This window comes from Xiphophorus hellerii, chromosome 6, assembly GCF_003331165.1.
Source record: "Xiphophorus hellerii strain 12219 chromosome 6, Xiphophorus_hellerii-4.1, whole genome shotgun sequence".
NCBI classification, from domain to species: Eukaryota; Metazoa; Chordata; class Actinopteri; order Cyprinodontiformes; family Poeciliidae; genus Xiphophorus; species Xiphophorus hellerii.
The window spans coordinates 15506160-15519142 of record NC_045677.1 but is presented as its reverse complement, the minus strand read 5'-3'; the positions used below and the strand labels follow the sequence as shown (position 1 = coordinate 15519142).

The following is a 12983-nucleotide window of genomic DNA, read 5'->3' as shown; positions in this document are numbered from 1 at the left end:
ACGAGTGATTCTCTTTGAAAACGTGTCAACTTTTTGTTGACATGGCTCAGGTGTAGCCGGGATAAGAGACAGGGTCTGCAAGGCAACTTTGTTTTCAGAGATACTATTAAAAGCTTCTGTTTGGTGGAAACAGTTGTGTAATTAAAAACAAAGACTACCAAATGGGATTTAAAATGAAAACTCAAATATTGGATTGTTTTAAATATAGATCAATGAAGAAAATAATTAAGGAAGGGTTACAGTGCTGTGTAAAGCAATTAATATCCCTTGAGCTTTATCTGTCTGTTGTGTTTAAACCACACATTTCAGAGTATTATTTTGTATAGATTTTATTTGATAGACCAACACAAAATGTCACATTGTTATAAAGTAAATGCAAATGTTACATGTCATTACAAAAGTTTTACAAATAAAAAATATGAAACGTTTGGCATGGATTTATATTTATTCTTAGACCATGAAATAAAAGAAGTGTAACCATTTGCCTTCAGACATTATTCAATTAGTAAATTCAGTCTGAGTATGTATAATTGTATCTCAATATAAATATAGCAGACTTATCCAGGTTCAAGGTCTTTGAAGTCTAGTTCAGGATGTTAGACTGGTAATTAATAATTTCTTGACTGTATAGGTCAAGGAGAAACAGAGCCTTGTTGTGGTTGATTAAGTTGATATACTTAATCCCTGATTCAACAAGGAGGACAATTCTATTCTCACATTGAGTCAAGTTGGCTTGTATAATTTTTTTTGTCTCTGAATAGATTAAATCAACATCTAAAAAAATCATTTAGTCTTTCAGCAGGTAACATTTGGCTGATATTAACATTTGAAACATTTAAGTGTGGCAAAAAAAAGTAAAACCAGAAGAAATCTACATGCTTTCATTGTATTATACCATGTCTACCCTTAACACATGATGTCTGATTTAGTCTTTAGAGTTTTTTATTCTCTCTGTAAGTTTATTGCATGTTAGAAACATCTTGGAAAGAGGACTTAGTCTATTTGTCATGCTACAGTAAGCAGTTTTTATGGTTATTTGTAGTCTGCATCTGTATTACACTTTCACGACCTTCACTCAGTAGATTTTTAAAGTCTGTAACATTACTTGGTTTCTGCAATTGTTTTTATCTAGTTTTAGAAATTAATTTTAAATCCATGTTAGATTCTTAAGTTAGTTTTTAGAGTCTTCAAAGTAATTTTCAATGCTTTAGTTAATTTTTCAACTTATTCTGTGATTTTTGCAGTTCAGTTATGGTGCCACCAAACCATCCCAAATACGAAGCTGTTTCTGATTACATAATGTACTATGGATTGTTACTTCATTAATCTATGCAAACTTTTAACTGACACAAACTATAAGGCTACAGCATAATTTAAACATCTTGTCAGGATTTTTATTTATTCATTCATTCATTCATTCATTCATTCATTCATTCATTCATTCATTCCATACCTTAATGATAATGATGTAAAACATATACATTCTTATCTAGAAAAAAATAATTATTCTGGTTTTGACTAAACATCTAACTAAATATTCATGCTTTTTCTTTTACACATTTGCCAGGCTGCAGAAAATAAACTGTCTGAAAATATAAAACATGTGAAGAGGAAATGTACTTCTTTATTAAAGGAAATTGTGTTGCCACACTGTACAACATAATCTGTGACAGCGTGTGAATGACTGTATTTTCAATAGACCACCCTGGAAACTGTGTGGACAGCATGTCCAGCAGCAGCAGGGTCTGGGTTGTTGTGTCACTACACATTAGAGAGGTCTGCTAGGCGCTGTTGAAAAGGGAAGACAAGGTGTCTGGGCCCTTCCACCCATGCTGCTCCATGGAGACCGCCTTTAAACAGCAGTACATTGTCATCTGGGGAGGCAAATGTCAACAGCAACATTAGATTTCAATCACCCTGCACATTCTCACCACCTCAAAGGGAACAAGGAGGTGTTAAAACTACCCTGCGTGACCAAATCCCTCAAAATAGGATAAAACACTTGCTCGCTGTTCAAGCGATTTCACTTCATGTTTTTGTTTCAGATGCTGAGCTGCGGGCTTCTAGCTGGAATAATCAGGCTCATCCGCAGCACTGTGGTGCTGAGCGATGCTATGCAAGCCAGAAGATGTTTTTGGGTGAAGTCTTGTCAGATTGTTTTTGATGCCCTCTTTCTCTTTGCTGGGGAGAGCAGGCTGGCTCCTCTGGTGCCCTCAGGGTGCAGGGGAGCAGTCTGGCTTTGGCATTTCACACTCGCTCAGCAGTCAAAGCCTGTGACCGTCCGCAGACTTTACCGCCAACTGCTCCCTTGCACCCTCGCCCGCATGTTGTTTGGCCAATTACGGATATTCAGTTAGTATGAAAGTAATTCTGGCAGACATGCAACTGTCCAGCCAGATAACGTCACACGTCTGATTTGAATACAGGATATCATCATTTTTTTCTGTCTGCGCTTTATGCACTTCATACAGATATCAATATCAATAATAATAAAAAAAACTGACATTAAAAAAACCAACATTATTAAGACATTAATACATTTCACATACATCTGTGAATCTGAATGCATCTTATTGTTTCCTGTTTGTCCTTGGAGGGTCCAGTTGTGACTGATCCAGGATGAATGTTAGAATTGGTCATAAACAGGCCATATAAAACAAACTCTTAATGGATTAGTGTTTGGTTTGGGTTAGCCTGGTGTCTTTCAGTCTTTCTTTCACTCCAGATTGCTTTGCTCCACCCAGCGATCCTGGATTAAATCCAGAAACAGCCTAAAATGTAAAATTTTGTTTTTTTTTAACCATCCCCGACTTAAAACCATCTTGACAACAAAACTCAGTGAAACTTATTCTTAGCTTAAAACCAGAATAAGACATGATATATGGCTTCCACCACTGTTACTTTAGATAAGTATGATATAGTCTAACATGCTCCATTGTCTTTATTTTATAAAAGCAACTGGAAATACTGAGTCCTCTTTTGCAAGTCAGTTATCTCTAATAATATAGGGGATTAAACATAAAATCTAGGTTAATTTTACTTCTCTGAGAAGTAAAATCTACCTAGAGAATATTTTATTACACCATCTAACAGCCACCATTTTTTTCTTTAGAAACTTTTGCCATTTTAGAAAACATTTAAAGAGAATAAAGCTGGTTCACTTATGTTATCTTAAACAGAAATCCACAATTAATATTTTTCAAGTGGACATGATGCAAAATGAAAACATAGAGAAAAATTGTACATAATAAAATTCCTATTTTCACATTTGAGTAATTCACCGCTTTTGGTGTATTCCAGGGACCATGATGCATCACTACACACAGGTCGCACATAGTAATTGCAATATTGTTTGTATTTCTTTTTTTTTTAAAGAAAATAATGTCCATCTTTAAAAACTGCAAACGTACAGATAATTTTGGCAAAATTATTTTTATAAGTTTAACTTTGAACTTAGTTTATATGTGACAGTCAATGTAATTTAATTTGCATAATTTTTGGGGGAGATGGATAGTCATTTTTAGGAACAATACATAGTGTCAATAAGCAACAGTTTAACAACAAAAGAAATTCATTGCCTTATTATGTGGACTATTTATAAACCTCAATATTAAAAAAATATAATGAAAAAAAATTATCATTACCTGTTCTGCAGGTTTCTTAGCTAACCTATGAAGGGAGACAGAGCCAATGTTTTGTTTGGCTTCAGCCGTGGTTCCGTACAGAAACTGTATTTTGGCAAGTATAAAACAATATCTTTTAGAAACAGATTCAGGACTGGCCAGCCTTTCACTTTAAAAGAATGATATCATAGCCCCGCTATGAAAGCTTCACAAGCGTACTCCAATATTTCCATTGTTTTTAGTGTATTTCAGTTGAAGTGTTGTAGTGCCTGATAATAAACACCATACTTGCTGAAAATGTGCCTTCATAAGTACACATATTAATTTTGTGGCATTCCATTCTTAATACGTTGTGTTTAATATAAGAAGCTATAACAGCTTAATCTCTTCTAGGAAGCAAGATTTTGTAGGATTGTGTTTATACAAATTTATGACCAGATTGTTGGATTAAAAGGCCTGACTCACAGTGTCTGCTCTATTTCATCCCAAAGGTTTTTGATTAGTTTGAGGTCAGGACTGTGCAGGCCAGTCAAGTTTGTCCACATCAAACTTGCTCATCCATTTTCTTTGTAGACCTTGCTTCGTGCACTCATGCACAGACATGTTGGGACAGGAAGGGACCATCTCTAAACGGCTCCCACAAAGTTGTCCAACTGCTCCCAAAATTTCATGACAAGACTTACAGTTGTACAAGTGGGATGCTACCAATGTACTGTCTTTGAACTCAGCACCTGAGACTGCACATTCATTAAAGAAAATGCTTTCAGAAGACTGTCTGCATACCCATTTACTTCAATCATTTTGCATGTGAAAGAAGACATTTCTAGAAACAATGAAGCGCTTACGAGAAACATCCTCATTTCATCATGAGGACTAAGCATAGAAAGAAAAAGAAGCAGTTCTATACCTGCACTGTAGTACATATTATTTTAATGTGTTGAAAACCCTTTGCAACAAGGCAAGTCAAGCACAACAGGTGCACATAAACACATGTCGAAAGTTCATGAGCTAAATCACAAAAACAGAGGACCAAAAGAAAAAAAAAAGTAGCATGCCAATAAAATCAAATACAAAAGTATAAGTCACACAACATAAAAAATAACTATAAACAAGGTTGGGCTGCTTATAAAACACAATTATTGGACATAATATCATGTTCAATCTCTGATGTTTAATGATTAACATTTGTTCATAAATGTCAGAATGAACTTCATGTTTGTTTTTAGTTTTGCTAAAGTACCTGCTGAATCATGTAATCCACCAAAGGTGAATGGGCTCCAGAAGGCGTAGTTCAACAAAATGGGAATGCACTCTTCTTTACATGTCCATCAGCTGAGCCGTAGGTCATACTTCTTTATGTAATGATAATCAGTGACTTAATGCTCGGAGCGGCTCCAGAGCTGTGCTTTAGAGTCAGGAAGAAGGATCCACCGTGTGAAAAAACTGCCTGGAAAACTCTGTTAACATAAAGATGTTCCTGTATCAGTGGATTGTGTCTCTGTGTATTAAAAAATATATTACAAACAATTATGACAATTTTTTTCTTGTTGAAATGTATATTTTAGTCTCCTCAATGCACCACTTTTTAATTTTTTTAAAATAAAGGAGCCATGTAGATGAGCTGACAAAGAAATAACGCAGTAAATATTTGATGAAATAACACGCTACATGACATGTAAAGGTTTTGATTTGGTTATGTGAGCATTTTGGTATCATCAGACAGAGAAGACAGCAAAACGTAATGTGAAAAGATGTTCTCGGAGATTTTAAAAAGAACAAGAGCTTTACAGTACTGCAGACTTTTTTTGTTTGCATCTGCCTTTGTACCAATGTGCTGCAGAAGCAAAGTCAAGACTGCGTGAAAGAGTTTCTGCTGATATCCCTTGCATCTTAATGAACGATGTCAAGCTTGTCTGTTTTGATGACAAGTATTTATTTTATTGTTTTACAGATAACATACTTCACAGGGTTCCCTTAGAGGTAAAATCTCCTGACAGAACTCAGTTTTGACTTGCCGGAGACAGAGGGGGCGGATGAACATACTTTTATCGAGCACACATTGTAAACAACTGAGCAATATTTAAGTCTAAATGGCGTACCATAGAGTAGGTGAGAGACAACAAAATGTAAGAAGATGTGCCTCTTGTTTGCAAAGACAAAAGTTTCATTTTTACAAAAACAAATAATGGTCACCGACATTTTTTTTTACTCTTCTTAGTGGCTGAGAGGTAGAATGAAGTATTTTCAGTTAAACCAATGGTTTTATTCATCTACTTTATTTGATCATCTCATCATATTGAGTGAAAACATTACAAGTGAATAAGGAACCCCAGCCCTCTGATTATTATGTGAAAGCTGCTGATTGAAATGTTATTGGATTTTTCTTGTGAAACTGAAATTTGTATCCCAAAAGTCTGTTGTTATAGGCTGAGAAACATTTTTCGTTCAGGGCTAGGATTTCACAGGACCTCGCCGAAATATGGGAAGTGAATTCCTTAGTTTTAACACTGTGAGGAGCAACGTTCGTTCATGTTTTGTTTTATTCTTCGGGGATGAGGTGTGGAGATGGAGATATTCAGTTGGAAGTATCTGAATGGACGCTCCCGGGTCCTTCTGTGGGCGATGTCACTGACGAAGGAGTCGGAGCATCTTGCCAGCCGCCGTTTGTCTGTGAATGCAAGAGAAGAAAAGAGCACAGTGAAAACTTGGAAACAAAAGACACAAACACAGGAAACAAAAGGTGACAAAGAACAGGTATTGCCACCCATATTTCATGTAAATTTTCAGAGATTTGTGTTCTTTTCAACCCATTCAGAAATTTACTTACAATATTGATTGAATAACTTTATCATTTAGCAGGTCAAGTTTTAAATGCAAAATCTACTAAAAATAATCAAGGAAAAAAGAAAGAAAAGAAGAAAGAAAGAAAAGATTGCTATGGATTCCTAAAACAGAAGATTATTTTGTGTTTTACTGTTCACATATTCTCAGAAATATACAATTTCCTTGTTATACAGACAGCATTTTTAACAACTACTTTATAGCAATTTTTCTGCATTACATCTGCAGCTAATTTGAATATGGTATATACAGTATATTGGATATTGCCAACCATGACTTCTACTGTTTCTGCTCATGTTTGTTGCTAAAACACTTAGGCACAAATGGAGAGTGTTATTAACTAAAACTTGAGGAACAATTGTTCAGACAGAATCTAAAATAAAAAAAAAATAGATTCAACAGGCTCTCTCTGAACTGATGTATAAGAATACTAGATGTTTTCTTAGTCGCTCTCTACAGGGATATAATATAACAGATAAAAGATAAGACGGGCCTTTAGTGTGACTGCGCCACCAGCTACCAGCTACCAGCTATGTCGGAAATACTGAAATTAGATGAAGCTCGCTTCTGATCGCCAACTCTGACAGTTTTCACCTCAGCAGGGAATGGGACTGCTTCCTAATTGGTTCCCGCAACATTCATAAGTGCACTGCAGCACCAACGTTGAAATGCTTAGCGAGGCTTGACAGGTTTCTTTACATTTTTCCTTCAGAAATTAAGCATCATATATTTTTATTATTAAAGTAGAATATGTGAAATTTATGCACAAAGTTGATTCCTTTGTGGCAAAGTCAATATCGTTATTGTCCCCCAGAAAGGATATTTATTTTACAGCCAGACATTTCAAACATACAAAAACAACGTAAAGTACATAGACAATGTTAAAAACATACAAAGCATACAAGAAGCACTTCATAAATATATATAAGATGGAATTTAAAACTCACAAATTTAAAGTTTATTTTAGTCCCACCGTAAAATACCATAAAAATGGAGACATGCCTGCATTTTTAGGAATAACTTTAGGGAAAATTCTCTCAGATTCAGCAGATTGTGATTCCTGTCAGTATTTTCAAGAGGTAAATCCTCAACTTTAATGTCAGCATGAAAGACTTCGTCTACAGCAGATCACTGAAATGCTAAGAAGCTTTAAAAAATATTTCTGTGCCACTTCTCTCATTTTCCTTTTCACGCAACTGACTTAATGTGAGATAAACAGAGGAGATGAAACACAGAATACACAGAGCTTTCATGTATCTTGAATATACCCCCGAGATGCTGGATAAAAGAATAAATTATCACAATAAAATTCAGCTCTTTAAAAATGGAAGCCATCTCAAATCGCGACAAAAAGGTCGACTAAGGACCATTTAGGACATTAATTGCAATTTCTACGCTATTAGTGAGCGCTGGAAATGTGCTTTGGCAGCCTCTTATTTCCAAACCCTGTTATTTTGCGTAAAGAGCGTCTGTCATCTCATTCAGAGAGAAAAAGAATAAAAAAAAAAAACACATTTCCAGTCTGCAAGGGAGGCGACACCCACCAGCAATTTAAGGGGGTGTAATTGCTGTTCAAGGATAAAGAGAGAGAGGTGAGCCACCAGAGCTCAGTCAGTAAATTGTACAGAGCAAAAAACCCACAAATTTAGCTCTATAAATATAAAACCTCATTCATACAAGCTATGCAAGCATTTTTTGTTTAAAGTGTTCTTATTTTTTGGTGTTTATCTAAACTTTTATTTTGATATTAAAGTCTTAGATACAGATGCTTTTCCTTGCTGCGCGCAGGTGTCTGGCTAAATTGGATTTGGATTTATTAGTTACATTTTCTTCTAAGGATTACAATAGATAAAAAATATGTAGCAGGTTTTTTGATAGAGGAAGTTTTAAATCCAATCAAAAATGAAAATATATAAGACCGTCCACATTTATGCATCAATCTTTAACTACTGTCTCAGCTGTCCTCTTTTATTTGCCAACAAAAGATGATATTTTACGTACCTATAGCCACTTTCTGGATTGTGCATACAAAATAATAAAATAAAAGGAGACACAACATTAATAACTTGTTTGTAATTACTTGTTCATGTGTATATGGGATCAGGCTAGTATCAAACTGTTTTAAGGTTTTAGAAAGTTACAGTTTCTAATTTGTTGAAATGTCACTCCTTTCAAAACCATGTCACAAAACAAAAGCCAGAGTGGCTTTATGGAGCATAAAGTAGACCAGACCCCAGTATATGTTGCTGTGCACTGCCAGTCAACTATCTGAATAAAAGACTTCTGCACATTTTTCACTCTTACTCTACATAAATGAGAGTAATTGGTCATACAGTAACAGTGTTTTAAAAGTACAGCTGAAAAGTGTCTGGAAATTACATTTTTAAATGAACTAAAAAAAAAGTGGGTAAGCTACAAGTGATGAGTGTTAGCTATTTGCAGGCTCAGTCAATTCAGACAGCCCAGTTAATAAACCAGCTACAACCAGCTTGTTGCATTTGTGTGACAGTATTCTGCACAATAACACCTACTCAATTCAGAAGGTGTTCGACATATTAATTTAAGTCTATGTATCAGAATTCAAATTACAACAAATAATAATGATGGATAAAGCATAATTATAACTGTCATCATAAATATGTTTTATTATTTTGCAGCAGTGAGAATAATTGCTGCATGTTAAACATTTTTAAAGTATTTTTGTAAATATTATAAACCAAGTTTTACTTGTTGTTCTCATACAGACACCAAATTTCTTGTGTGAAGATAGTCTCAGATTACATTATATGACTCACAGCCCATTTTACATTTAACAGCACAATATCCAGCCTGTTGCGTGTTGCAGCAAGTTGGATGTATTAGCACTCCTATTTTAGCAGGAGGCATGTTGCAGGCTTGGCTGTCAGTGCTGCTGTTCCTGTGGATGACTGATCTGGCCAATGTGCTTGGACTGTTCGCCCAAAGCCCCGCTCTTTCTGTCCCTGAGACTGTCGTATCGATTCTGGTCAACCCCCTGCGCAGCCTGTCGCCGTGGATCTGCACGCTAACACGTAGCCTCCAGTGCTGAGCGTCCCGCTCAATCCGGCGCTGTAGTCCAGAAAGTAGTCATAGGTTGCTAGTTCCAATTTTTGATTGACTGATTAAAAGGTTCGTCTCAGATTCAGCAACATATATGTATATACTGTATATCTATACTTTTTTTAGAGAAGCAAATTTAGTGACTCTTTGAGAAATTATCATTGGTGAGGGAGTTGAGTTCTTTGTTCTTCTTCTGTCTGATGTCAAACAGTCTAGGAGGATCTGCCTGGTACCTTATCACAATATGCACCCAGATTTGAACACTATCATGCACATCCTGCCACAAAGGAATCATTTCAGAGCAGAACAGCAAAGGGTATGTCAGGAAGAACAGAGGGAGATTGGTTACAGGTCTTACGTTGATGCCCTGCGGACTGTACATCTGGCTGGCTGCGAGGCTGTCACTGTATCCTCCGGTCTGGCTGATAACATGGCGAAGGGTATCCACCTGGAACAGCGGGGGACACAGACAAAAGGGCCCGGTCAGACAATAGCTCTGTACAATAAAGACAGCGATGTGCAAGGAAAGGTCACTCTGATAATAAAAGGCTATCATAAACAAGAAAAGGTTGCAAACAATGAATCTGAATGATCTGGCTGCTAATACAAGCTCTGCAATGGAGGAAAGCAAAAGGACAAAATAATAGAGTGAAACCAAATATTAAAGCATTTGTAGCTGTTGGTAAATAAGTCATCAGTGTCAGAAATTAGCAGTTGCATGCAGACTGCAGTGAGTTCGCTTCGCTATCTGCGAAGGCGTCTGTCAGAACTGTCAGGTAACCTGTGGTGTTCAAGCTTATCTGCCAGTTTTATCTTTCACTTTGAATCGTATCAAATTGCGAGAAAAGATTTGCTATTCATGATTTTTTAAATAAGAAAATAAGAACTCTGCAATCCCTATTATGGGTTAAAAAAAATTCAGTGGAATATCATGTTAGTAAAACAAAAGATAAGACTTTGCTAGGATAATGTAGTTGAGACGATGATGGCCATTGCTCAGTTGATAATGGTTGATTCTTGATTCTTACATTAAATCAAGAAGTAAAAGCTTAATTTCACTCTAAGATGTGCATAGCTTCTTGCTTCATTATAAAATGCCTAACTTTTTAATGTTTAATATAAAGGCAAGGCCAGAAGACATCCTTATCTCATTTAAGGCTTGTCCCCTTTGCATATTTATGAGTGACCTAAAGCATTTGCAGAGCTGATCAGAACTGAAAAGAAGTGGTGCAAACGATGCTAAAAGCATCAAAACTACAAAAATATACCACCGTGGGTGCTGATTTCTTAATCTGTTGTGAAAGTTGTAACACTGTAATGGTCATAACTGTCCACTTGGGCAAGGTCACAGAGCCACAGTGCACCAGTGGCTATGTGAACCCGTGTCAGGAGTGCTGATGAGTCTTGCAACGTTTCCAAAACTGTCTGCCGTCGTCTATTCAGCTGCTTGACAATGCTGCTACATTAATGCACCGCTGGAGGCTAAGGGCAACCTCGGACTCAGTGTGTAGGTCAAACTAACGTGGGCACCCCCAGACTGGTCAACGACTGAACAAAGTCTCAGGAAATTTGATCAGTTTTCGCCTACCTGCGACTGTATGTTGGCCCCAACCTGCCCCCCTTGGTACGAGTCCCCATTGAGGGACTGCACACTCATGAACAAGTCTCCGGAGTTTGACATGTTAAAAGAGCCAGCAGAACCTGAGAATACAGAGAGGCATGGAGGAAGACAGAAAGCATAGGGAAAGAGAAGAAAGGCACAGAGAAAGGAGTTAAAATGATCATGCTCAAGCAAAACAGCATTAAGTTGGTTAGTCTGAGAGGATGGGACAGAGCTGAGTAAACCTTACAGCTTCCTTGTTTTTGGTCTTTGTCACTTTAAATGTTTCAGATCATCAAAACAGTTATAATATCAAAGATTAACCAAGTAGATCCAAAAAACAGTTTTCATGTCATTATCTCATTCATTAAGGGAAAAAGCTATCCAAACCAACCTAGCCCTGTGTGAAAAATTAATAAAATGGATTACTGACTATGGCATGTATGGCAGCAACAACTACCGTCAAGCATTTGTAATTATCTGGCAGTAACAGTTTGAATGGGACTTGAATATAAACTGTGGGTGTTTGGCACAATAAAAGCATATAAAATTGTGCTTTCAAAATTTTAATGAAAACTTTCAAATAATGTCAACAAAAAGTTGAAGTACATAGATAACCCCTGAGAGAGGATTTAAATATCAAGAGATAAAAATAAAATCTTGAGGGAACTTTCAGGGATTTTCATATTACCTCCTATTATTTTTCAAATAGTTTAAAATGACTTTTCTTTTACAACCTTTCTTACTGTTTTGTAAAAAGCACAGATTTATCTTATGAAATGGGCTAAATATGTAAAAAAAAAAAACACATATATTTATTTCATTAGTGAATTTAAATAAATAAATGTGATTAGATCACCTGAAAATTCAGAAATGTTGTTTGATATGTCCAGATGAAATGACAGACTTTGATCCTTTTACTTTAAGTTTTTCTGTGTAACTTTGTTAATTGGAGACTAACCAACAACACAAGCCATGTAATTGGCTGCCTTGTTTAGCATTAAACATTACAAAACATCTTCCTGCTTACTTCACATTGTCAGGTTTTATTTGAGTGACTTTGTGATTCTACAGGTCTGGCAGTAATCAGGCCACTGAACTCAATGTAGTTAAGGGCAGTTATTAATCACTTTTTGAAACAGAGCCAGGTTGGTTTGTTTACCTTTGTTAAGCATTAATAAATAAAATAATCATTGGAAAACTGCATTTAACTGTGATAAAAAAACCCCCCCAAAAAACTAAAACAGCAGAACAAATCTTTAACAGTACTGTAGATAAAAAATAGTTTTCAACAAAATTGCCCATGACAGGCGCTGTAGGTCAGTAGGTAAAGAAAAACATCCACCAACAACAACAACGAGACAGATCGTCATTGCTAAACTGTTTAAGTTAAAACAAGGCTTCCAGATTATATTACTGTTAAATGTCTATGCTGCTAGTGTTTCATTAAGGAAGTAATAATTGATGTGCAGGAAGACCCAAAGAATCTTCTTCGTTCTTTAATGGACCCCAGCTCCCCAGATGTAAAGAGAGCATCAGGTAACTTGATTTCAACGCCCGGTCCTAATCCAATACAGTTGCAAAGTCTCTATATGACAAAAGACTCCGCTTGCCCTTAGAGCGGCTTAATGGCATACATGAGGTCAACCGGACAGGAGGCAGGAAAAAATTAACGTCCACGAGACCGAGAGGTCAATAACGCAGAGAGGGAGACAGAAAATGAGACAGAAAATGAGACAGACTGTAAAGGCAGAGCAGAATGAGAAGTGTTGCAATGACGGACAAGAAAGCCAAGGCAAATCTGGGTTAGTAAAGGAGAGAAGAGCCACTGCGTCAGTCTA

General features: G+C 36.3%; 1 protein-coding gene across 2 annotated transcripts in view; it reads right to left on the bottom strand.

The window, feature by feature from the left end:
* Positions 1-4395: 4395 nt before the first annotated feature.
* pbx1a (pre-B-cell leukemia homeobox 1a) overlaps positions 4396-12983 on the bottom strand; it is a 64446-nt gene continuing 55858 nt past the window's right edge. The window contains exons 7-9 of one of the 2 annotated variants that reach the window (XM_032565790.1): positions 11131-11243; positions 9901-9990; positions 4396-6291 (exon numbers count right to left, since the gene is read on the bottom strand). In XM_032565790.1, the coding sequence (XP_032421681.1) occupies positions 6199-6291; positions 9901-9990; positions 11131-11243 (296 nt within the window). In that variant the 3' untranslated portion in view covers positions 4396-6198. The remainder of the gene's footprint in view (positions 6292-9900; positions 9991-11130; positions 11244-12983) is intronic. The other variant, XM_032565791.1, reaches the window with a different exon arrangement.